The sequence below is a fragment of the Eucalyptus grandis genome, chromosome 8, assembly GCF_016545825.1.
Source record: "Eucalyptus grandis isolate ANBG69807.140 chromosome 8, ASM1654582v1, whole genome shotgun sequence".
NCBI lineage: Eukaryota > Viridiplantae > Streptophyta > Magnoliopsida > Myrtales > Myrtaceae > Eucalyptus > Eucalyptus grandis.
Window position 1 is genome coordinate 62,700,708 of NC_052619.1, and position 24,983 is coordinate 62,725,690.

Sequence of the window (24,983 nt, forward strand, 5' to 3'; positions counted from 1 at the left end):
GCAACCGGCATCGAAAGAAAGCCACCTTTGTGAAAGATAATGATGCGAAAGATAATGATACCAAGTTGAAAAGATAATGATGCAGAAGATAAGAATTAAAGAATTTTGTATATATCAATATACATTGATAAATAGTATATGAAACTATTTATAGGCTTATTTAATAACTATTTAGGGAAATAATATAAACATAATATTATATATAATCAATCAAGAAGATGTACCATCAAATGAGATATATGCATAAGAGAAATGATTGGATGACATTCTTTAATGTATTGCGAGAATAACAGTCTATTCGGATCATAAAAATCAAATAACAAATAATTATAAATTATTATGAAACCTATTTCTTCAAGAATTTGTTACTCACAATAGATTGTTATATTCATAGTACCCAAGGACTGTCATGCTAGCAAAGCCCATATGCATAATTAAGTAAATATCCTAATCTTGTTAAAAGTCCTTAAAACACTCAAGATATAAATGGCTGGAAATGCAAACTCGCCTTCTCTACAACCTGAGAATTAAAGATTTAGGAAATAACTCGGTAAGCCAATCTTGGGGTTGAGTTGGGATTTTCATTTCCTCGGTGCTATCTTGAGTAATTTCAGGCTCATTTAGCAAGGCCGATGTATAAAACAAGTATTTGAATCACCTCGGGTTTCAATCTAACGTTATCAGAATGTGATTCGCGCATTACACCAGCCAAACATGTTGAAAGTAGCTGTACGAGGTTCTCATCCAGCGAATTTCGATTCTATTTTCGGTACATCGTAGGTAGATTGAATTTTCGATTTCCGACGCATTGATATGGTACTGAATCACTTGCAACCAAAATAGCCACCCATTTTATTCTCCTCACCAGGTCAATGTTCTTTCATGACATGATACATGCCACGTTATTGCCCTCTCATGAAATCAAGGATCCAAGGTAACAGATCGCTTGGACTTTTATTGTACTGCAAATAACAATTCATCTAGCAAAGTCGACATTAAAGTCGAGGCCTCCGAATTCCTACAATCTCGAGACAGGTTTCTCCTGGAAAGTAATGGTCAGACGAACTGAATCATCCCTGCCATCCCTGGCTCTCTTCACAAGTACCTCAACAGGTTTTCCAGATCTTTCCCCCATAGCATTCATCATCTGCAACAAGTTGGTGAATCAAGCACTTTAGTTCTCGTTTTCAATAATTATAAGTCAAAGAGCTGAAGGTGAGCTGCCATCGCAAACTGTAAGTGAACAACTTTGTTTGTTTGTTCTGCATCCATCCCTAATCTGTAATTTATCTTCTTTTCTTCCATTTTATATACCATCCAATACTCCTCATCTTGAAACTATTGTTGAGCAAAGTTCATGTAGAGAGTGACAAGCCTTTAAAGCCTTTCTCATTTCCCGTCAAGAATAGGCCGAAGTCAAGTAAAGCAAGTGCAATTCATTCAAACGAATGCGTCATGTAGTTCCATGATAACTTTGATAATGATTCCTGGGTTCCATTTATTGTTTGCTCAATGCACCAAAGTAAACAACTTCTGAACCAACACTGATGCTTTGCTAGATCAAGAAAGCTTTTACCTCTGTTATGTCTCGAACTCTTTTTCCATTAAATTCCACGATGACATCGCGGTCTTGAATGCCAGCACGATTAGCAGGGGATCCTTTTATTACCTGATGAAGATGAGAATACCGGCAATATTAACAAACAAGAAGCATGCGATTGTCTCAAAGACAAGCTTGAACAGCATTATGAGAATAAAATGACATTACATTGCAAATTTCCTTTGGTACACATGATGCAAGTTCATTGTCATGGAAGCGTGAATCGAGACTTTCACTAGTAAAATGATTACTTCAAAGCATGCAACATAAGTTGTCTCCTAAAGAGAGCTTTCTTTAGGGTGCTTCGACAAAGAAATGGCAGCACCAGAATGGCGTTAATGTTGTTTATGCGGTATGATTCTTATCGTAGCATGGTCAACAAGTGATGTTGGCTTATTAGGTGGAACAATTTCTCCAAACAATTTCATGAATGATTTAACGGGATAAGTATACTGGGAGTTCTAAAACTGATCATGAAAGTACAGTTTTTTTTTGGTGACCCGGAACCGCCATACAGCCGGCAACCGGCAGCGTAAACCTAAGGCGACCCAAGGGGGCCCATCTCCCCCGGACCGTGGGTGAGTTGCAAAAGCGACCGCAGAGATTCAAACTCACTCCATTCCAGTAGAGGGATTGAACGCAAACCATGCGACCACCAATGGGGTAGGTATTATGAAAGTACAGTTGAGTTCTAAAACTTTCAAAAAATGCAATCAAATCCTAAAACTTTCACAAAAGTGCAATTGAGTCCTAAAATTTTCAAAAAATGCAATCAAATCCTAAAATTTATTAAATTAATGTAATTAAGTCCTAACATTTGTCAAGTTAGGGTAATCAAGTACTAAAACTGATTAATTTTCTATTTGTCAAGTTGGACGAAGTTAATAGGAGAACTTGATTGCATCAACTTGACAAGTTTTATAATTTGATTACACTTTTTGAAAGTTTTAAAACTCAATTTCACTTTCATAACAAGTTTTAGAATTTTCAGTACACTTATTCTTAATTTAAAATAATATGTTTCATGAGGAAATCGAGAGGATGGAAGAGAAGCAAGATGAAAAAAGACGCACCCTTTGTACAAAGACACCTTCATTTCCATAGCGAAATTTGCTGTAATTTTTTGCAAGTGCTTCAGAGTTCTTACTGAAGTTCCGCACAACCCATCCGAAATCGGGTCGTAAAGGACTCCTGCCACAAGTTACTATCTGTTACATAGGTAAAGATCATATGCTCCAAAAATCCTAAACTCTCTCAGAAAGACGTTACTCAAATGATTCATATTAGGACACCAGTTCGGAAAATCAATATTTGAAAAGACTTTGACAAGACCATTTTAGTTAGTGATCAATGACAAGAGAAATTGTTACAAGTTTAAACTACAAACGTCATCGAACTATTTCTTTCCTACCCAACATCTGGAGTTATAGCAGAGAAATGCAACAGAAAAGAACCGATTGCTCAAGAACAACATGCACATCAGAATATCAATGAAACAACTGCTTTAAAATGAATCACCCGTTATATTGCATAAAACAGGATAGGAAACAATTGATTGTCATACCGACATAACAATAGTTTGCATATCAAGCAGGTTTGAGGCACCAAAATAGAACTTACTGAAAATTCTGGAAGGGCTTTATGATTGCTGAAATAAAATCAACCGGTACAGCAAAGCTCACTCCAGATGCTTTTTGAAGTTCCTCTATATTGACACCAACTAATTCTCCATCAACATTGCAAAGAGGACCCCCAGAATTTCCCTTCACAAACAAAGAAAAGAATGCAACTAATTGTCAAGTTAAGGAGAATACCACAGTTATGCCAAAAGAGCTAGCTTAAGTTGGACAGAGAAGTGCATGCACTTGAATCTACCACCAATGCAGTCCGTGACGTCTATACACTTAGACTGCATTAGGTACAATCTACAATTCTTCATCATAAACATTTATGGGATAATAGGTCGCGGCCAACATTTCACAGATAGGCGGCACACTAGTGACGGGATACACAATCCCTCTATTTCCTTTTCTCACGCTTCTAGAGAGTCTCAAGCAGCATCGCACCTCTCTGTTAGCTAGACTTACTTTCCCCATAAAACTAATTGGCATTATAATTCCTATTCTTCCCACATTAATAATAACACATATCTAGGAGTTTGAGCAGAACTTGTATCCTGATATAGCAGCTAATGCACAGAGACTCGTCTAATATTACTATCATCGAATATGTGAATGCAACAGCAAAAGGAATCACAAACCAATCACAGGCAGGCAGGCAAATGCAGGAATTGTTGCATCTTACTGGATTGATTGCACAATCTGTCTGTAGATACTCTACGTGCATTCCTCCATCACTGATGTCTTTGCTCGTCCGACAAACATGGCTATATTATGCAAAAGAAGAGGGAAGGAAGTGTCACTTTATGTAATAATTATACAACCACACTTTGTGCTAATACAATTAACTAAGGAAAGCAATGACTAGGACAAAAGTTAATGGCTTGATCAGTTGGTAGTACGAGATGAATGACCTGAAAATCCCGAGTGTAATAGTGTTTGGAAGGCAAAGTGGACTGCCCATGGCTATTGCCCAGTCTCCAGGACGAAGCTCACTAGATGAACCAACTTTTGCTGTTGAAAGAGAAGAACTTGGGGGATCGATCTTTATGATGGCAATGTCAAGATCAACGTAAGCATCAACAACTTGGCCTACAACATCTTTCTTGGATTCTTGGCCTACAACATCTTCCTTGGGTTTTTGCAAACGTACGAGAACCTGCGATATTCTTTCTGTAAGCCAAGAGCCCAGGACCATCCCTGATTAAACCTGTGAGTTTTGTCTAGAAAACAGGAGCATCCACAATCTTTATCTGACCCTTAAATACAAGGAGTCACCATCCATGTAATGGTTTAAGCTTCTGGTCTTGGACTTTCCAACACAACTAGGTTTCTTTCTTTTTCTTTTTTTTTTCTTTTTTTTTCAATTTGTCAGCAGAGTTGCGTTCAAGAACAAAAGAGAATATAACCCGAGTCACGGAAGGGGCCTGAGAAACAATACTGGTAAAAGAAAATGAAAATTATGGCACTTCAGAGTGGCATTCTCATCAACATCGGGTCAAGGAAGCAATTTGGGCATGCAAAACTCCACCAATCATGCAGATACTGGCAGAGGCAATGTTTTTTATGCCTTTAGTTACACGCTTATATGCAGAGAGTAGAATGACAATATATCGAGCAAAGTCGAAGGCTAAGTATCTGACAAAGTGGTGCTCTTTCCGATTCTTAGCTACATGTGAAGTTTACATGTCTACATCAAGTACATGATAAAGTCGTTAGTTCCTAGACATTGTGGTCGAGAAGAAAAAAAAGTGAGAAACTTGAACTTAAGCCACTAAATTTGGACAGCAAGGGACATCTTCAAGCACCAACCTTCCCATTTGATGAATGTATCATGTTGGTTTTGTCAAAGAAAATATGAGAGCATGTCAAAATGTAGCCATCCTCATGAATTACAGCTCCAGAACCAAATTTCTCATCTGGAGGTAAAGAGAGACTGTTCAGATTAGCGCAAAAAAACAAGGAACAGAAGATTTTCAGCCAAAAAAGTCTCGATAAGAGAACGGTCACATGGCATACCTTGCCCTTGTTGAGCATATAAATGAACAACTGCAGGAGTGATCCCAGCAGCGGCTTCAGCAATTATACTGCGAAAATATCCCTTATTTGGTGTTGCATTTTCTTCAGATTTAGCAGAAGCTGCCTTGTTTGTATCATAACACCTAATCAAACTAGTTTGAAGAGACTTGGAGGGAAGTACTTCTGCAAGTCGCAAAATGAAAAATGGACAGAGGATGACAAAGGAAGAGTGGTGTTGAACATTGCTTCTGATGAAATTCAAAAGGAGACAAACCGAGTCGCTGCCGATTCAAGGAAAAAAATGCCGGGAGAGCTGGCGTGAATTCTTTATGCAATTGGGCAGGAGTCGAGACTGATGGCTTTGGTTCTGGACTCAAATCAAACATGGTAGCTTATCAAGTCACTATCAACTACAAATACAAAAGAACTACAATTTGACTTGGGGACGTGCTAGCCACTCCAAAATCCTTAATACAAATCCAACTCATGCAAGACAATACATTTCGACCTTAGATCTAATGGGTTGCTTGTGAGATTCACCTACCCCTAGGATCTGGAATTATCGAACCTACATTGATCAGTTGGACGCAATCACATTAACATCTCTATTTAAAAGGAGTGTCAGTCACACGGGCTCTGCCAGGTACGGCCTAGAACATTCTAAAGTGCACCGTATCCAACGAACTCTTGTGCTTCTACTTAATACAAAGATACGCAAAAAGATGTCCTTAACTGCAAAAATGAGAGATTTAACCTGGAAAAGTGCTCTGCTTATACATCATATTTCTAGGCAAATAGACCGAATCGCAACATATTAAACATAGATGCACCAACAGAAGCATCTGCATGAAGTAGACCAAGGTACTTACTGCTAGCATATCCATGGAACAGCCAGGTACCAGCAACAGCAATTCTCGCCATCTGCAGCATCAAGATTCAAGGGGCCAAAAAGAGAAAAAAGAGATTGAAAATTTTCTCTGCTAACGATACTCAAAAGCCAAAAGTTGCTCTAGACATCCCTCCAGAAGTAAAAATTTTCGCGGGCACGCATTGGAACAGAGCAACGTGCTGAGAGGAGAAGCAGAAGGAAACTCACCCGTAGGAAGCTCCTGAGCAGAGATCAAGTGATAACCCAGATTCAGTGGACGTCTCCAGCGAATGATCGGATCCTGCAAAGAAACGATCTTAAGCTGTTGCCTCCAAGCCAGAGTCCTTGACTTAATGCAGCTTCTAGTTTGGTGAGGTTATCGTTTAGATATAAGAGGAAATGATCGCAGGTTTCATCTGCGGGTTTCATCTGCGAATAAAATATGCACCGCCGCGGTTCCATTGTCCTAAGAAAAATTGACACTTGCTGTATAGAATGGGATTCATCCATTTTCTTAGAAAAGAAGCAGCATTGATGGAGCAATGGCACACGGTTCATACTGGTCAAATGGCGACAGGAAGAGAACGTGCATGTTATATTACTTCCCTAACAACTACAAGAAGCAACGTGTGACTGTTAGGAAGCAGACAACTATTTGTGAATTAGACAGCTCATTAATTTTCTTCTCAGAATTTAGGTCTCTTTGAGAGTACATTTCACTTTATAGTGTTTCCTACAATGTGCCTAAAATTTTAAAATATTTAGGGACGAGTGCAAAGTCTTAAAACTTGTTACGATAATGCAATTGAGTTATAAAACTTTTAAGAATTACAATCAAGTCTTAAAATTTATCAAATTAGTGCAGTTAAGTTCTTTTATTGTTTCCATCTAACTTGACTAACGAAAAATGTTGATATTGCCTTTTATTATTTTATCTCTCTTAAGTGACGTAACCAATCATTTTTTTTTTGTAAAATATCTTTCAAATCTTAAGTTTTCCATTAGACAAATGCACCTATATATGTAAAAGCAGGACCTCACTCTCAATTTCTCCATCTCTTTAGAATAGTTTTAGGTATTTCAGCCTAAAAAATAACTTTTAGGCCCCTTGAAATTTCTCAAAAGAGGAAAATCACAAGTCAGTAGTAAATACATAAACTCAGCTTGCCCCCCATAAATAGATAAAGCTGAATAAACAGTTCTGGAACCATGAACATGCAGTTGCTATAGGCAAACGAAGCCTACAAATTGCTATTCTATAAATGTGATTACACTATACGAATTGCCAAGGTACTCAAGTTTGACCAAATCTTGCCCCCATTAAAAAAAAAAAAATTCTAGATCCACCCTCGTTTGAAAAATCTTCCGTTTTGCCCTCAGACATTGAAGACGACCTCTCTCCATATGGCAGACTGAAAATTTTACTTCGAAATCATTTGGAAGAAGCTACACCTTCAACCAAAAGGACAAACAGGAGAGAGAGAGAGAGAGAGTCCTAAACGACAAAAAAAAAAAAGGAGAAACTAATCTAGGAACCGTGCGCATCCGGGGAATCGAACCCCGGTCAGTACCGTGGGAGGGGTACTATGATACCACTACACTAGATGCGCTTTGATGTTGTGGGACACATATACGATTTTGATTTTATCTTGTATTCTATAACAATCATATCGCAACGGTGATCAGCTAGCAAAAATAATGATCATATTAGATTGGTTGCTTTCAACTATATACACGGATCATGGGTCTTCCAAAAGGAAGCAAAAATCTACAGTGAGTTTATGGTAGTATCTCTTACTATTAGTGCCATCAATTGAAATCATGATAATCGAAAATTCCATCCAATGGTAATGCAAAATCGGTAAAGTGATTAAATGAAGAGGTCAAGGACAACAATAGTTTTTCTTTTATTTTTATTTTTTCCTTTTTCTTGATTGCAAATCTCTATGCTCACAAGATAACAACAATTGTCTTTCTTCTTTTCCCCCTTTTTATTGATTGCAAACCTCTATGCTCACAAGATAATGACGGCTAACGACGAGCTTCGAGCGACGGAGGAAACCTACTGCTTTATTGGGGAGTCGAAGGTGAAGCGGAATCGAATCCTACAGTTTACTTTTCGAAGATTTCTTAAAGGCGACGAGTTACTTTAACAAAATACGGTATCCGTTATTTGCTCCTGGACGACGGGATTCCATATTTGGCAACGCGTTAAGACTCAAGAAGGTGATCGATGCATCGACACGAAATGCATTTCACTGCAACAAACCAGCTCAAAAAATGACCAATGAGGCACCACTCCCAGCATCCAGCACAACATTTACGTTCCCTCGTGTAATTATCTGCGATGAAAGTAGTTTCTAATCTAAAAGATCTAATTGAAGCTGAAGCATATGCATTCAAAAGCTGTTTCACGAAAAATATACATTTCAATGAATTTATGTATGTCAGTGCCTAATTCTGTAATTACAGATAAAACCAAACACTTGGGCAAGTTCCTGCTCAAAACAATCGCCTCACCTTGATTTTAGTTTTAATAATTTAGCTAGCCTTCCTCGAACAGTTTTCTGACTTGCCTTAAAACCTTTTGATTTCCTTTCTTTTGGCCTCCTGTTTGATCGCCTCCTCTCCAACCGCTGGCAACGTATCTCAGGATCAGCCCAGCCCTTACCCCATTCAGAAAAAGTGGAAAATGATCTCCGTTTTCTCCCCTAGAGAAGCATATCAGCTTCAGGAAATATGCAGAAGCTTTCCTCTCCTTGTGATCGCACAAAATCCCATCCTCGTTCTGTTAGCTCAGGATATTTTATCTGAACATGAGCCTGCAAAAAGGACGTCCTGAATTACTAAGGAGCCCATGATGATGCAGATATGTACCTTCAATCGAATGTGCATTCTGAATGTGTGCACAAGCAATGGAACTAGACGACCATGCGAGTGTTTCCTTAGATAAACTGAAAGCTTTGAACTGACACTAAGTGTACTGAGAGATTATGCAGGGCCATCCCTAAAAATAATGTCCTTGATGTCCGTGTTATCCACTTATCAGATAATGGCAAGACAAGATTTACTCATGTCTGTATATTTTCCAACAAAATGTCTAGTTTAATTCATTATAAGAGTGCATACCTTCTCATCACCCTCTTTGATGTATCCTTTACTTTCCATAACTCGAGCAAGACCTTGCCACCATATCTCAGTTGCCTTGTACTTAGGAGACTGCAGAGGAGAATATCAGCACATCAGGTAACAGCTGGCATAAAGGAAATACATAAAATATGCGATCCACATAAGAGAAAAGTGACACATCATTGAACATATTTGTACACTGTTCTTTTTCACCTTTTTTTTTCTTTGGTTCGAACCTTTTTACCATTTCAAGTGTCACATTTTAGGACTGGCAGCAGCAAGCTAACAAAAAGAACCTGACAAGCAGTGAAGCATTTGTCCACCATATCTGAGAATACACTCTCCTTTTCGATACCAGCAGGAGAAAGGAGAATGAACAGATGAATTGCCAGGAGGAAGACGCTATATTTGAACTGCCCCTCCCTCAAGGAGGCAGCTACTTGTAGTGGGGTGCGTGTGTGGGTGAGTGCATGCGCGCGCTCGTGTGTGTTTGTGTGTGTGTGAGAGAGAGAGAGAGAGAGAGAGAGAGTACCTGCTTCCTGGTTTTACCGACCAAGAGCTTGAGATATAGCTTCTTAACAGATCGTCTTCGTTTGACGCCAAGACATGTTATATCATCATCATATGAGTCGGTAATGTATCCACTGTTTCCGAAAGACAAAGCATACTGTTTCTGCATCACAGGGACTTATAGATTACCTATCACCATATGTCACTGTACGATACATCCCTTGCTAATTTGCATGTAAAGCCATCAAAAAACAATGAAGATTCTTAGCAGCAACTGCATTTCCTAATGCCAATTTTATCTATAATGCACAACTTCACTCAATCAAAATAAGAAGGGTCCTGCTGCCTAAAAACCTCTTGCTCTTCCTTTATCATTATGTAATGGTCTGAGAATACCAAATAAAACTATCTTTTGCCCTTTCATCTTTCCTCCAAACGAATTAAAAATGCCCATCTCTAAACAATCTAAAGCATATCTTTCAAGTTCTAAATGACAGAAAGGACCTTCTATCCTCCACTATGATGTTTGTGGAACATCTCATACAGTGAGAAGAAATAATATGGTGCCATTACATTTCATCTACAATGAGAAGAAATAGTCTGGCGCTGATATTGTCATATCTCCAACAAAGTATAGGACTGGAGCCCTTGAACACAAAACATTGTGAAGATTAACCAGATATTAACTCCTGATATCTCACGCTTCTATGAACTAACCTTGTGAGCAGCGAGAACCTGCATGAAAATATCAGCCTGTTCCCTCACATCCAGCTTCTCAGGAGGTCCTTTAATGCACACATCGCACCTACAATGATAGATACTTCATAATCTTGAAAAGTAATCATTTGATATCATAGAAGGGAGCTCAAAGAATTAACTATCTTCTCTGAATCCTATTTTTGTCAACTTCTCTGAATCCTATGTGATGTACCAAAATGAGCAAAGGCAGGATTTCATGAAATGGAATGATAGGTCATATTTTATCAGGTCAATCTGGCTAAGGAGCTAAAACTACCATCAACCTAAATTTCAGCATGATGTAGCTGCTCAGTAGACCATAATTCATGAGAGCATATTTTACAAATAAAGCAGAAAAGGTTGAGCAATGTACAAGTAGCACTTCTTGTGACTGAAGGGCTCCCCAAAATACTCAACGAGTGATCTAGCTCGACAGTTTGCAGTGTTCATTCCATATCTGCAGCCGAAAAAAAAGGTTGGCAATAAAATATTAAGACATGTCCAACTAATGGAATGAAGGAGAATAAGTAAACATACCTGTGACAATCAGACAGCATTTTGTACTCTACTTTCAACTGATCTTCACTCCTTTTACTAGGCAACAGAGTTGGTGTTCTTGCTAAATTAGCAAAGAGTACTGATTGGGGAGGAGAGAAGACATATATAAGGATACACACAATACATATTGTAGCTTACAAAATACGGAATAAATGGAGAAAGACACTGCATAGTGCATCATTACTGCCAGGATCACTCACCAAAAAAAGTACGAAGTTATTTTAAGTCTAATAAATAATGTGAAACAGAACTAAAACAATTCAGCCAGGTGAAAAAATTTGTCCAACCAGAGAGCCGATAAACAAGAAACGAAGGATCAATAACACTATAAAGTGGAAATCTATATGTTGCGAATATCTTTCCATGCTCTTCTGAGGTTTAAAATAGCATAGAACTCTCCCTCCCTGCCCACCTGGGCTTCCCTTATTAAGTAGAGAATTCGATAGTTCTTTCTATGGATATACAAAACTAATGGCCTCAAACCACAATGTACAGTTTAAAGAACTTACTGCAATCTGCTAATTTTCCATCTCTTCCAGCACGCCCTGCTTCTTGATAGTATGCTTCTAAACTCTGCAAGTGAATTCAACCCGGAATCTCAAACTCATATGTAAGAAGTGCCACTTAAGCATTCTTAGCAAGGAAAAGAAGGATGACCAAGAAAAAGAGAGAGAGAGAGAGAGAAAGAGAGAAAGGAATGGGATAAAAGGAAAATCAGCGCAGTATAAAAGACATTGAGATGCTGACCTGTGGCCAACCATAGTGGATGATTCTTCTGACATTTAACTTGTCGATCCCCATTCCAAAAGCCACAGTTGCAACAACAACCTGGATGTCAGGTAACAAAGCAGGTCTCAAATAGCAGTATTATGAAGGAGATGCTCAATGAACTATTCCTATTGCATGCTGTGATATGGAGGAGATACTTCACAAAGGAATTATGGTTACCTCTACGTTGTCCTCATGAAATTTCTTGTGGACTTGCCTAAGTTTTGATTTTGGCAACTGTAAAGAAATAAACAATTTATCAGCTACAATGGAATAATTATTTGAATTGTAAGTAAAATGTCGAGATAAACAGAGTTAAAGTATCTTATATCTGTCTAACTTGTAATTTCTACCATTTATGATGTGCATGACATCACATTCATACCAGGTAAATGTTCATTGAGCACTTGAACTGCTCACATGTTATCTCTACTTCTACAGATACAAGTCATATATCTCTGGCAGCATTGCAGAAATCAAGACGTGAAATCTCTGGAGATATTTATCCACGTGATTCAAATCTTTTGGTGAAAAAGTAAAGAAAAATTCTAGTGAAAAACCCAGTGATTAATATAAAAGAAATGTGGAGTAGTTTGAAGCAAGAATGATACCAAAATCAAACCATCAAATTGAGAATACATCAATTAAAAAGGGTATTTATTATGCAGAATGAAACCTTGGCATTATAAGCTGCTGCTTTGATGCCGAAGTAACACAAGAATTCGGCAATTGTCAAAGTTTCTTTCCTCGTAGGGACGTAAATAATAGTAGGTCCATGATCTAATGGCTCTTGCTGAAGCTTCAGCCTTTCCTTCAGTTCCATTGGTGAATCAGACATCTCAAAAGAACCGGATACCTTCTGGCTCAAATCAGGAGATTCTCCATGGAATCCTCCACAGGGAACTGCAAGGGCCAATTGAATAGCACACCAAATTACAGGATGAATAAGTTCTAGCACAGTTTTCAGACAATTTCCATTTTCCATTTTATGAGTAAGTTTTCATAAAGTCCCTTGCTCCCCATCCTACAAGCAAATATAAACAGCAATGGTGGAAACATCATGCCATAATCAGAATTCCAAAGATATGCCTCTTTAATAAGAAGTTATACCATCCCAATCATCCATACCCTGGAAGGTGTCCGTTTCATCTTCTAAGTATTCAACTGACAATTCTCTCTCCCTCGAAGAGGTGTCATCATCATTCACCGAATTCACTTCATCATCTTCATATCTGTCACAGTAATCGTCCTCTGAACATACCTGATGTATTATCGGAATCTTCAGCACAGTCGAGATGCTGTTTGTCACTGATCTTACTTCTCAAACCATATGTTTCTATCAAAACACGGAAATCCGTTTCGTAAGTCTGTGAAGAAGTTCTGCTATGCTTAACCTGTTAACAGCAGGTCCATATTAGGAGAAAATCTACCAAAAATCATGCCGGTGCATATTTCTGTTTTCAAGCACTTAAATATCCCTATGAACACATAAAAACTAATCCAATCCTTAGAACAAAAGAAAACAACAAACTCACAGAAAAACGTAGATTGGAGCGGTAGAATGATGTAAGCACAATCTTTGTCTCCTTTGACATGCAAAGGCACTGAATAACATCCTTTCGAACATGGTTAGTAGCAGTAGCAGTCAAAGCCATTAGTGGGATGTCAAATTTCAAGAACTTCATCTTGGAAGTGCTGAAGTTCTCTCTTAACACAGATAGTTTCCTGAAATGTGAAAAAACTTCAGTCAGGAAAGAATCCTTACCATAATCTTTAATCATCATAATTGTCCCCTCTATCAACCAGGATCATTAACATGCAAAGCTGAACCAATGGTCAAAGTCATGGTAAATAACCGAGCAACAGGTAAGAAAAAGAGAGAAGAAATGAATGATCGGAAGAAATAACTGTAACGAAAATCAAATTGTATTACAGAAATGAAAGATAGAAATATATGAGGTAAAATGACAGGTTTACCATCATGTCTATGATTAACGTATGTGACACTTTTAGCAAGTCAGGTCTAAGATGGTTAATCACCTGCCAGACAAATTAGGTAGTGCACAGAGAAAGATCGGATCAGAAGAAAAGGGTTAACCTGTAGTCAGGCCGAAAATCATGGCCCCATTTCAAACACAGTGGACTTCATCAATTGCAAATAATGCGATTCCTCGGCCTGCTGCAAGACTTTGTAGTGGCTTTATCAGCCTGTAGGAAGATCCATATCACTCGGTAAAAAAATGACAAAAGAGATAACACCACTGCACATGACATGTCAAACTCTTACCTTAAAACCGTCTCTGGGCAAACATATATCAAACCATATTTTCCCTCCATCGCTTTCTTTTCCACACTCTTGTCAGGTTGCCCAGATCCAAGAAAGCAGGCAGAGACACCATGTTTTGCAAGCTTTAGACACTGGTCATGCATTAAACTTATCAATGGTGAGATCACAACAACCACCTTCCCAGTCAGTAGGGCTGGAATCTGGAAACACAGTGATTTACCTGCAAAAAGAGATCATTCCTGAATATGGAACCAGCTCTAGGTCTGAAAGTATTTTGGTCAATCACAAGCAAATAAAAATCACCAGATCCTGTTGCAGCGAGAACAAGGCAATCTTGGTTAGATAGCCAAGCAGCCAAAGCTTCTCTCTGGAAACTCTTCAAGGATGCATGACCAAAGCGCTTCTGTAAGAGTCTACTAACTTGCTGCTCCAAGTCTGCTCCCAAACGCAGCTCTTCTGGGCAATCAACAGCAATAATTTCTGATGTGATCTTGGTGTCTCGATGCATATCAGGATGGACGTTCCCGTTTCCTTCCATGACAGGTGAGACTTTTGACTCCGCATTCAAAGCATCTTTCGCCACATTAAATTTACTTCTTTTGGTTTGCATTTTTGTACCAAAATGATCCGGAATTTTAGATTGCTGCATTCTTTCTGAAGGTTGTGACAGGGACAAAGCTCTTTTGCCTAAAGCTTTTACACAAACTTTGGAACAGTCAGAACTTGTTGATGCACCCATATTGGTTCTCGAAGGGCCATTCAGGATATAGTCAGCTGCCTCATTTATTGAAGCACCAACCACTTTCACAGCCTCTACTGCTGAAGAATATTCAAATCCCATTTCAACAAGTTTTGCAATGACGGCATCACCATCAACAGCTTCACCCTTCATGATATAGATTCTGAATTTCTAGGATGGACTGGAGACTACAATAAAAGAAAGGAATAAAGAATGTCACATGATGGTGTAAGAATAATGGAGTCTCTTTGTATGTCATCAGCATAACAAGATATTGCTCCGACGTGCACATGTTGCAAAAGAATTTTACATTCGAGAAAGCCTACAAGTCCTTCAAGTCATAAAAGGGAGAACACGTAAGTAATCTGGACTCACAGAAATAACAGGTGTACATAGGATAGAAGAATGGTGCCTTATCAGCAACAACAGGAGAATCTGCGGAACAGTGATGGACCCAAAAGAAAGGAAGAGACAGTCATTTGATTCTTAAAATTAGGAATTATATCATGGTGAAGGACTCGATCATCTCAGCTTTCGCATCAAAAACCGTCCAAATCCACAACCAGGCAAAGTCCCAATTCCAACAAAAGTGAAACGAACAAGAAAATAAATAACAAATGGCAGGCTTATGCTTTTGGCATGTTGGGCTATTCCTCTCTCGCATGATAATTTATACTAAAACACATTAAACAGAACTGACTCAACCACACAGCAAAATTCCCATCTCAATATGTAGATCGATTGAAAGGAGAATGGCTACCTTTTGGTGGAAGCAAAATGAAAATAGCAGCGGATTACATTGGAAGAAGTGGGAAGCATTGAAAAAGAGAAAAGATGAAGGAGGCCTCGGATTCAGAGATTTAGTAAACTTCAACAAAGCAATGCTGGGAAAACAGGCCTGGAGATTATCTCAATCATCTACAGCCTTATGGAGCAGAATACTTAAAGGGTTTATTTTCCAAATGGTGATATGTGGAAGGCAGGTAAAGGGCAGCATCCTTCATGGGGTTGGCATAGCATTATGGTGGGGAGAGAAACCATTGCAAAGGAGATCCAATGGCGGGTAGGGGATGGGAAAAAAATCAGCATTCGGGAGGATAAGTGGCTGGAATCTGGTGTGATTGGAGGCCCAGCAAACAGAGATGAACCCACAACAGTAGCTGAACTGATAAACGACACAAACAGGAGATGGAAGGAAGCAGAAGTCCAGCACCTCTTTGAAAACAGAATAGCAAATGAGATTCTATCTATCCCGCTAAGTCCAATCAGCATTCGGGAGGATAAGTGGCTGGAATCTGGTGTGATTGGAGGCCCAGCAAACAGAGATGAACCCACAACAGTAGCTGAACTGATAAACGACACAAACAGGAGATGGAAGGAAGCAGAAGTCCAGCACCTCTTTGAAAACAGAATAGCAAATGAGATTCTATCTATCCCGCTAAGTCCAATCAGCATTCGGGAGGATAAGTGGCTGGAATCTGGTGTGATTGGAGGCCCAGCAAACAGAGATGAACCCACAACAGTAGCTGAACTGATAAACGACACAAACAGGAGATGGAAGGAAGCAGAAGTCCAGCACCTCTTTGAAAACAGAATAGCAAATGAGATTCTATCTATCCCGCTAAGTCCAATCCTGGAGGAAGATACTCTAGTTTGGCGAGGTAACAAGTTGGGAAAGTATACGGTGAAAAGCGGCTATAACAATATAAGTGCAGACAACACAACAGTAGATCAACACAGAGCGTCAACCTCATTTACACCCCCTCGCACTTTATGGACAAAGATCTGGAAATTATCTATCCCCCCAAAAATACGCATCTTTATATGGAGCGTTTGTCAGAATGCAATTTCAACAAGAGAGAATCTATACAATAGAAAGGTATTACCTCAACCCCTTTGCACGCTATGCAATAATCAAGTGGAAACAACCGAGCACCTGTTTCTTCTCTGCAAATGGACAAAAGAAATATGGAACGACCCAAGGGTGAGAATCAAGTGCGAACCACATAGCATATCCCGCTTTGATAAGTGGCTACTGGACAGATTCGAAGAACAAAGACACCCACCCGAGAAAGAGCTGCTAGCGATGATCCTCTGGTTTGTCTGGAAAGCACGCAACAATTTGATCTTCAGAGGCCAAAAACTGGAACCGAACACCATAGTAGACCTGGCGGAAGCCCACCTCCGAAATTTCAGCAGATGGCAGCCAAAAGAAGTAAAGAAGAACTCAGATCTGAACTCACCGAACCAGTGGAGGCCACCGGAGGAAGGAAAGCTGAAGATGAACGTCGACGGATCTTGGAAACAGGGGAACAAACCGGATCAATCGCTGGTATTTTGCGGGACCACGCCGGGCAAGTGATCGACGGTTTTGTGCGGCAGGTCCGAGCCTCATCCCCGATTCAAGCTGAAACCCTAGCGATTTTGCAAGGGTTGAAGCTGCTGCAACTTCGAACAGACCTGCACGTGGGAGAGACAGAACTCGGGCAAGTACAGCAAAGTGAAGTGGAGTTCCAAACTGATTGCTTTACCGCATACCAAAAGTCTCTTGGGCTGGGCCGAGATTCCATGGCAGGTGAAGCCCATAATTGAACAATGCACAGGCCTGCTCGCTCGCTTACCACTCACGAAGCTCAGTCACTGTCCACGGAATGCTAACAAAGCTGCTGATATGCTAGCGAAATTGCACAGTAACAATTCACTACCTCAAAATTGGAGGTCCGTCCCTCCTCCAGCCCTTTCCGAGATTTTATTTTCGGAATATTACCTATTATCTTCTTGTAAGTCCTGCTTATTATGAATGAAAACGTCTATCATTTCAGACCAAAAAAAAAAAAAAAAACCACACAGCAATGCCCTGATTAAATTAAGCCCATCCAACCAGCAAAATTCCTATCTTCCTTCCTCCTAAAGAACAAAATCACTCTCTAAAACATCAACATAACGCGCATACTGTCTCCTCATAATTGGGCGTTCTTCGCTAATTCTTCCACGAGAAGGAAAAACGCAAGAGAGGACGCTACGTTCGATCGAGCCTCGCGCGCCCCAACAGAATCGTTCGTTTCCTTCTACTACGACAGTCAAACCAGGAACGCCCGTCTCAACTACGAACCGGCCAACAAAATCGGTAAAGTGATTAAATGAGGAGGTCAAGGACGACAATAGTCTTTATTTTATTTTATTTTATTTTCCCTTTTTCTTGACTGCAAACCTCTATGCTCTCAAGATAACGACAATTGTCTTTCTTTTTTTTCCCCCTTTTTATTGACTGCAAACCCCTTTGCTCATAAGATAATGACGGCTAACGACGAGCTTTGAGCGACCGAGGAAACCCACTGCTTTATTGGGGAGTCGAAGGTGAAGCGGAATCGAATCCTACAGTTTACTTTTCTAAGTTTTCTTAAAGGCGACGAGTTACTTCAACAAAATACGGAATCCGTCATTTGCTCGTGGACGACGGGATTCCATATTTGGCAACGCGTTAAGACTCAAGAAGGTGATCGATGCAAAGACACGAAATGCATTTCACTGCAACAAACCAGCTCAAAAAATGACCAATGAGGCACGACTCCCAGCATCCAGCACAAGTTTACGTTCCATCGTGTAATTATCTGCGATGAAAGTAGTTTCTAATCTAAAAAAGATCTATTTGAAGCTGAAGCATATGCATTCAAAAGCTGTTTCGCGAAAAAAAAAAAAAAAAATACATTTCAATGAATTTATGTATGTCAGTGCCTAATTCAGTAATTACAGATAAAACCAAACACTTGGGCAAGTTCCTGCCCAAAACAACCGCCTCACTTTGATTTTAGTTTTAATAAGTTAGATAGCCTTCCTCGAACAGTTTTCTGACTGGCCTTAAAACCTTTTGATTTCCTCTCTCTTGGCTTCCTGTTTGATCGCCTCCTCCCCAACCGCTGGCGACGTATCTCAGGATCAGCCCAGCCCTTACCCCATTCAGAAAAAGTGGAAAATGATCTCCGTTTTCTCCCCGCGAGGAGCATATCAGCTTCAGGAAATATGTACAAGCTTTCCTCTCTTTGTGATTGCACAAAATCCCATCCTCTTTCTGTTAGCTCAGGGTATTTTATCTGAACATGAGCCTGCAAAAAGGAAGTCCTGAATTACTAAGGAGCCCATGATGATGCAGATATGTACCTTCAATTGAATGTGCATTCTGAATGTGTGCAAAAGCAATGGAACTACACGACCATGCAAGTGTTTCCTTAGTTAAACAGAAAGCTTTGAACTGACAATAAGTGTACTGAGAGATTATGCAGGGCCATCCCTAAAAATAATGTCCTTGATGTCCGTGTTATCCACTTATCAGATGATGGCAAGACAAGATCTACTCATGTCTATATTTTCCAACAAAATGTCTAGTTTAATTCATTATAAGAGTGCATACCTTCTCATCACCCTCTTTGATGTATCCTTTACTTTCCATAACTCGAGCAAGACCTTGCCACCATAACATGTCAATTGCCATGTACTTAGGAGACTGCAGAGGGGAATATCAGCACATCAGGTAACAGCTGACATAAAGGAAATACATGGATCTATGCGACACGCATCAGATAAAAGCGACTCATCATTGAACATATTTGTACACCGTTCTTTTTCACCTTTTTTTTTTGGTTCGAACCTTTTTACCATTTCAAGTCACATTTTAGCACTGGCAGCAGCAAGCTAACAAAGAGAACCTGACAAGCAGTGAAGCATTTGTCCACCATATCTGAGAATATGCTCTCCCTTTCGATACCAGGAGGAGAAAGGAGAATGAACAGATGAATTGCCAGGAAGAAGACGCTATATTTGAACTGCCCCTCCCTCAAGGAGGCAGCTACTTGTAGTGGGGTGTGTGTGTGGATGGGTGTGGGTGTGTGTGTGTGTGTGAGAGAGAGAGAGAGAGAGAGAGAGAGAGAGAGAGAGAGAGAGTACCTGCTCCCTGATTTTACTGACCAAGAGCTTAAGATATAGCTTCTCAACATACTGTCTTTGTTTGACGTCACGACGTGTTATATCATCATCATATGAGTTGGCAATGTATCCACTGTTTCCCCGAGACAAAGCATATTGTTTCTGCATCACAGGGACTTAGAGATTACCTATCACCATATGTCATTGTACGATACATCCCTTGCTAATTTGCATGTAAAGCCATCAAAAAACAATGAAGATTCTTAGCAGCAACTGCATTTACTAATGCCAATTCCATCTATAATGGACAACTTCACTCAATCAAAATAAGAAGGGTCCTGCTGCCTAAAAAACCTCTTGCTCTTCCTTTATCATTATGTAATGGTCTGAGAATACCAAATAAAACTATCTTTCGCCCTTTCATCTTTCCTCCAAACGAATTAAAATGCCCATCTCTCTAAACAATCTAAAGCATATCTTTCAAGTTCTAAATGACAGAAAGGACCTTCTATCCTCCACTATGATGTTTGTGGAACATCTCATACAGTGAGAAGAAATAATATGGTGCCATTACATTTCATCTACAATGAGAACTGATATTGTCATATCTCCAACAAAGTATAGGACTGGAGCCCTTGAACACAAAACATTGTGAAGATTAACCAGATATGAACTCCTGATATCTCATGGTTCTATGAACTAACCTTGTGAGCAGCGAGAACCTGCATGAAAATATCAGCCTCTTCCTCACATCCAGCATCTCAGGAGGTCCTTTAATGCACACATCGCACCTACAATGATAGATACTCCATAATCTTGAAAAGTAATCATTTGATATCATAGAAGGGAGCTCAAAGAATTAACTATCTTCTCTGAATCCTATTTTTTGTCGACTTCTCTGAATCCTATGTGACGTACCAAGAGCAAAGGCAGGATTTCATGAAATGGAATGATAAGTCATATTTTATCACGTCGATCTGGCTAAGGAGATAAATCTACCGTCAACCTAATTTTCAGCATGATGTAGCTGCTCAATAGACCATAATTCATGAGAGCATATTCTACAAATAAAGCAGAAAAGGATGAGCAATGTACAAGTAGCACTTCTCGTGACTGAAGTGCTCCCCAAAGTACTCAACGAGTGATCTAGCTCGACAGTTTGCAGTGTTCATTCCATATCTGCAGCAGAAAGAAAAAGGCTGGCCATAAAATATTAAGACATGTCCAACTAATAGAATGAAGGAGAATAAGTAAACATACCTGTGACAATCAGACAGCATTGTGTACGCTAGTTTCAACTGATTTTCACTCCTTTTACTAGGCAACAGAGTTGGTGTTCTTGCTAAATTAGCAAAGAGTACTGATTGAGGAGGAGAGAAGACATATATAAGGATACACACAATACATATTGTAGCTTACAAAATACCGAATAAATGGAGAAAGACACTGCATAGTGCATCATTACTGCCAGGATCACTCACCAAAAAAAGTATGAAGTTATCCTAAGTCTAATAAATAATGTGAAACAGAACTAAAACAATTCAGCCAGGTGAAAAAAATTTCTCCAACCAGAGCCGATAAACGAGAAACGAAGGATCAATAACACTATAAAGTGGAAATCTATATGTTGTGAATATATTTCCATGCTCTTCTGAGGTTTAAAATAGCATAGAACTCTCCCTCCCTGCCCACCTGGGCTTCCCTTATTAAGTAGAGAATTCGATAGTTCTTTCTATGGATATACAAAACTAACGGTCTCAAACCACAATGTACAGTTTAAAGAACTTACTGCAATCTGCTAATTTTCCATCCCTTCCAGCACGCCCTGCTTCTTGATAGTATGCTTCTAAACTCTGCAAGTGAATTCAACCCGGAATCTCAAACTCATATGTAAGAAGTGCCACTTAAGCATCCTTAGCAAGGAAAAGAAGGATGAAAAAACAAAGAAAGGAATGGGGTAAAAGGAAAATCAGTGCAGTATAAAAGACATTGAGATGCTGACCTGTGGCAAACCATAGTGGATGATTCTTCTGACATTTAACTTGTCGATCCCCATTCCAAAAGCCATAGTCGCAACAACAACCTGGATGTCAGGTAACAAAGCAGGTCTCAAATAGCAGTATTATGAAGGAGATGCTCAATGAACTATTCCTATTGCATGCTGTGATATGGAGGAGATACTCCACAAAAGGATCAAATGCAGATCATGCCACTTAACACATTTTATCTTATGCACTATATTTGCAGAGGACAATAATCCAATATACAATTATGGTTACCTCTACGTTGTCCTCATGAAATTCCTTGTGGACTTGCCTAAGATATGATTTTGACAACTGTAAAGAAATAAACAATTTATCAGCTACAATGGAATAAATATTTTGTAAGTAAAATGTCAAGATAAACAGAGTTAAAGGATATCTTATATCTGTCTAACTTGTAATTTCTACCATTTATGATGTACATGACATCACATTCATACCAGGTAAATGGTCATTGAGCGCTTGAACTGCTCATGTATTATCTCTACTTCTACAGATACAAGTCATATATCTCTGGCAGCATTGCAGAAATCAAGACATGAAATCTCTGGAGATATTTATCCACGTGATTCAAATCTTTTGGTGAAAATTCTAGTGAAAAACCCGGTGATTAATATAAAAGGAATGTGGAGTAGTTTGAAGCAAGAATGATACCAAAATCAAACCATCAAATTGAGAATACATCAATTAAAAAGGGTCTATATTATGCAGAATGAAACCTTGGCATTATAAGCTGCTGCTTTGATGCCGAAGTCACACAAGAATTTGGCAATTGTCACAGTTTCTTTCCTCGTAGGGACATAAATAATAGTAGGTCCATGATCTAATGGCTCTTGCTGAAGCTTCAGCCTTTCCTCCAGTTCCATTGGTGAATCAGACATCTCAAAAGAACTGCATACCTCCTGTAAATCAGGAGATTCTCCATGGAATTCTCCACAGGGAACTGCAAGGGCCAATTGAATAGCACATCAAATTACAGGATGAAAAAGTTCTAGCACAGTTTTCGGACAATTTCCATTTTATGAGTAAGTTTTCATAAAGTCCCTTGCTCCCCATCCTACAAGCATATATAAACAGCAATGGTGGAAACATCATGCCATAATCAGAATTCCAAAGATATGCCTCTTTAATAAGAAGTTATACCATCCCAATCATCCACACCCTGGAAGGTGTCCGTTTCATCTTCTAAGAATTCAACTGACAATCCTGTCTCCTCGAAGAGGTGTTATCATTTTCACCAAATTCGCTTCATCATCTTCATATCTGTCACAGTAATCGTCCTCTGAACATACTGATGTATTATCGGAATCTTCAGCACAGTCGAGATGCTGGTTGTCACCGATCTTTCTTCTCAAACCATATGTTTTTATCAAAACATGGAAATCCTTTTTGTAAGTCCGTGAAGAAGTTCTGCTATGCTTAACCTGTTAACAGCAGGTCCATATTAGGAGCAAATCTACCAAATTTCATGCTGGTGCATATTTCTGTTTTCAAGCACTTAAATATCCCTATGAACACAAAAAAACCTAATCCAATCCTTAGAACAAAAGAAAACAACGAACTCACAGAAAACGTAGATTGGAGCGGTAGAATGATGTAAGCACAATCTTTGTCTCCTTTGACATGCAAAGGCACCGAATAACATCTTCTCGAACACGGTTAGTAGCAGTAGCAGTCAAAGCCATCAGTGGGATGTCAAATTTCAAGAACTTCATCTTGGAAGTGCTGAAGTTCTCTCTTAACACAGATAGTTTCCTGAAATGTGAAAAAACTTCAGTCAGGAAAGAATCCTTACCATAATCTTTAATCATCATAATTGTCCTCTCTATCAACCAGGATCATTAACATGCAAAGCTGAACCAATGGTCAAAGTCATGGTAAATAACCGAGCAACAGGTAAGAAAAAGAGAAGAAATGACTGTAACGAAAATCAAATTGTATTACAGAAATGAAAGATAGAAATATATGAGGTAAAATGACAGGTTTACCATCATGTCTATGATTAACGTATGTGACACTTTTAGCAAGTCAGGTCTAAGATGGTTAATCACCCGCCAGACAAATTAGGTAGTGCACAGAGAAAGATCAGATCAGAAGAAAAGGGTTAACCTGTAGTCAGGCCGAAAATCATGGCCCCATTTCAAACACAGTGGACTTCATCAATTGCAAATAATGCGATTCCTCGGCCTGCTGCAAGACTTTGTAGTGGCTTTATCAGCCTGTAGGAAGATCCATATCACTCGGTAAAAAAATGACAAAAGAGATAACACCACTGCACATGACATGTCAAACTCTTACCTTAAAACCGTCTCTGGGCAAACATATATCAAACCATATTTTCCCTCCATCGCTTTCTTTTCCACACTATTGTCAGGTTGCCCAGATCCAAGAAAGCAGGCAGAGACACCATGTTTTGCGAGCTTTAGACACTGGTCATGCATTAAACTTATCAATGGTGAGATCACAACAACCACCTTCCCAGTCAGTAGGGCTGGAATCTGGAAACACAGTGATTTACCTGCAAAACAGAGATCATTCCTGAATATGGAACCAGCTCTAGGTCTGAAAGTATTTTGGTCAATCACAAGCAAATAAAAATCACCAGATCCTGTTGCAGCGAGAACAAGGCAATCTTGGTTAGATAGCCAAGCAGCCAAAGCTTCTCTCTGGAAACTCTTCAAGGATGCATGACCAAATTGCTTCCGTAAGAGACTACTAACTTGCTGCTCCCAGTCTGCTCCCAGACGCAGCTCTACTGGGCAATCAACAGCAATAATTTCTGATTTGATCTTGGTGTCTCGATGCATATCAGGATGGACGTTCCGTTTCCTTCCATGACAGGTGAGACTTTTGACCCCGCATTCAAAGCATCTTTTGCCACATTAAATTTACTTCTTTTGGTTTGCATTTTTGTACCAAAATGATCCAGAATGTTAGATTGCTGCATTTTCCCTGAGGGTTGTGACAGGGACGAAGCTCTTTTGCCTGAAGCTTTTACACAAACTTTGGAACAGTTAGAACTTGCTGATGCACCCAAATTGGTTCTCGAAGGGCCATTGAGGATATAGTCAACCGCATCATTTATTGAAGCACCAACCACTTTCACAGCCTCTACTGCTGAAGAATATTCAAATCCCATTTCAACAAGTTTTGCAACGACGGCATCACCATCGACAGCTTCACCAT

At 39.4% G+C, this 24,983-nt stretch overlaps 2 protein-coding genes, 1 non-coding gene and 1 pseudogene across 3 annotated transcripts; all 4 read right to left on the bottom strand.

The window, feature by feature from the left end:
* Positions 1 to 826: 826 nt before the first annotated feature.
* Positions 827 to 6,453, bottom strand: LOC104417703 (putative protease Do-like 14). The gene is made up of 11 exons (XM_039299507.1): positions 6,335 to 6,453; positions 6,108 to 6,159; positions 5,513 to 5,605; positions 5,239 to 5,421; positions 5,032 to 5,138; positions 4,134 to 4,378; positions 3,905 to 3,986; positions 3,221 to 3,363; positions 2,674 to 2,791; positions 1,577 to 1,669; positions 827 to 1,147 (listed from the first exon to the last, which is right to left on the bottom strand). Exons 2-11 carry the CDS (start codon positions 6,157 to 6,159, stop codon positions 1,019 to 1,021), a joined length of 1,245 nt encoding a protein of 414 aa, XP_039155441.1. The 5' UTR covers positions 6,335 to 6,453; the 3' UTR covers positions 827 to 1,018.
* A 1,191-nt stretch (positions 6,454 to 7,644) lies between these two features.
* TRNAG-CCC lies at positions 7,645 to 7,716 on the bottom strand. Its single transcript has one exon. It is a non-coding gene; the product is annotated as a tRNA-Gly (tRNA).
* A 765-nt stretch (positions 7,717 to 8,481) lies between these two features.
* Positions 8,482 to 17,146, bottom strand: LOC104429275 (ATP-dependent DNA helicase Q-like SIM). Its single transcript, XM_010042149.3, is given in 20 exon segments — positions 8,482 to 8,928; positions 9,236 to 9,325; positions 9,768 to 9,908; positions 10,463 to 10,550; positions 10,857 to 10,940; positions 11,021 to 11,120; positions 11,551 to 11,614; positions 11,789 to 11,869; positions 11,990 to 12,046; positions 12,486 to 12,712; positions 12,920 to 13,065; positions 13,067 to 13,203; positions 13,345 to 13,534; positions 13,908 to 13,941; positions 13,944 to 14,017; positions 14,097 to 14,316; positions 14,400 to 15,023; positions 16,722 to 16,782; positions 16,902 to 17,002; positions 17,079 to 17,146. Coding segments are annotated over 17 exon segments (2,433 nt in total). The 5' UTR covers positions 14,989 to 15,023; positions 16,722 to 16,782; positions 16,902 to 17,002; positions 17,079 to 17,146; the 3' UTR covers positions 8,482 to 8,817.
* Positions 17,147 to 18,498: 1,352 nt separating this feature from the next.
* Positions 18,499 to 24,615, bottom strand: LOC120287536 (annotated as a pseudogene).
* Positions 24,616 to 24,983: the final 368 nt, after the last annotated feature.

Bases quoted from the DNA above. Each gene is read 5' to 3' on its own strand.
- LOC104417703 (XM_039299507.1), bottom strand. From the start codon at position 6,159: ATGGCGAGAATTGCTGTTGCTGGTACCTGGCTGTTCCATGGATATGCT. The intron at 5,139-5,238 runs GTATGCCATGTG...CTTTACCTCCAG, and splicing joins ATATGCTCAACAAGGGCAAG to ATGAGAAATTTGGTTCTGGA. The intron at 3,987-4,133 runs GTCATTCATCTC...TGCATAATATAG, and splicing joins ATTACACTCGGGATTTTCAG to CCATGTTTGTCGGACGAGCA.